At 47.8% G+C, this 1,123-nt stretch overlaps 1 protein-coding gene across 1 annotated transcript in view; it reads right to left on the reverse strand.

Annotated features, from left to right (window-relative positions):
• The window catches only part of LOC106818321 (zinc finger protein 791-like), a 2,858-nt gene that overhangs the window by 566 nt on the left and 1,169 nt on the right, over positions 1–1,123 (reverse strand). The window contains exons 4-5 of the mRNA XM_014823037.1: positions 976–986; positions 101–845 (exon numbers count right to left, since the gene is read on the reverse strand). Coding sequence (XP_014678523.1) covers positions 101–845; positions 976–986 — 756 coding nt within the window. The remainder of the gene's footprint in view (positions 1–100; positions 846–975; positions 987–1,123) is intronic.

Genomic DNA, 1,123 nt, shown 5'->3' on the forward strand with positions numbered 1-1,123 from the left:
TGTGTCTTCACACTATCCAGACGGGAGAAGGTAGCATCACACAGATCGCACTTATATGGTTTCTCTCCCGTGTGAGTTTGGATGTGTTTCTTCACATCACCCAATTGAGAGAATGCGGCATCACACAGATCGCACTTATATGGTTTCTCTCCCGTGTGAGTTCTCATGTGTGTCTTCAGGTGAGCCGATTGTGCAAAGGTAGCATCACACAGATCGCACTTGTACGGTTTCTCTCCCGTGTGAGTTCTCATGTGTGTCTTCACATGACTCGTACAGGAGAAGGCGGCATCACACATATCGCACTTATATGGTTTTTCCCCCGTGTGAGTTCTCATGTGTGTCTTCACACCAATCAGACAGGAGAAGGCAGCATCACACAGATCGCACTTGTACGGTTTCTCTCCCGTGTGAGTTCGCATATGTATCTTCACATAATTCGATTCTGAGAATGCGGCATCACACAGATCGCACTTATATGGTTTCTCTCCCGTGTGGGTTTGGATGTGTTTCTTCACATCACCCAATTGAGAGAATGCGGCATCACACAGATCGCACTTATATGGTTTCTCTCCCGTGTGGGTTCTCATGTGTGTCTTCAGATTACCCGATGTTGAGAAGGCGGCATCACACAGCTTGCACTTATACGGTTTCTCTCCCGTGTGACTTCTCATGTGTATCTTCACACTACCCGATGTTGAGAAGGCGGCATCACACAGCTTGCACTTATACGGTTTCTCTCCCGTGTGACTTCTCATGTGTATCTTCACACTACCCGATGTTGAGAAGGCGGCATCACACAGCTTGCACTTATACGGTTTCTCTCCCGTGTGACTTCTCATGTGTATCTTCACACCACTCAGGCAGGAGAAGGCGGCATCACAGAGATCGCACTTATACAGTTTCTCTCCCGTGTGAATGATCATGTGTTCTTTCTGGTGACCCGCTTGTGCAAAGGTAGCATCACACAGATCGCACTTGTATGGTTTCTCTCCCGTGTGAGTTCTCATGTGTGTCTTCACATAACTCGTACAGGAAAAGACGGCATCACACAGATCGCACTTATATGGTTTCTCCCCCGTGTGGGTTCTCATGTGTGTCTTCACATTACTCAGACAGGAGAAGG

The sequence above is a fragment of the Priapulus caudatus genome, unplaced genomic scaffold, assembly GCF_000485595.1.
Source record: "Priapulus caudatus unplaced genomic scaffold, Priapulus_caudatus-5.0.1 Scaffold2163, whole genome shotgun sequence".
Lineage (NCBI taxonomy): Eukaryota > Metazoa > Priapulida > Priapulimorpha > Priapulimorphida > Priapulidae > Priapulus > Priapulus caudatus.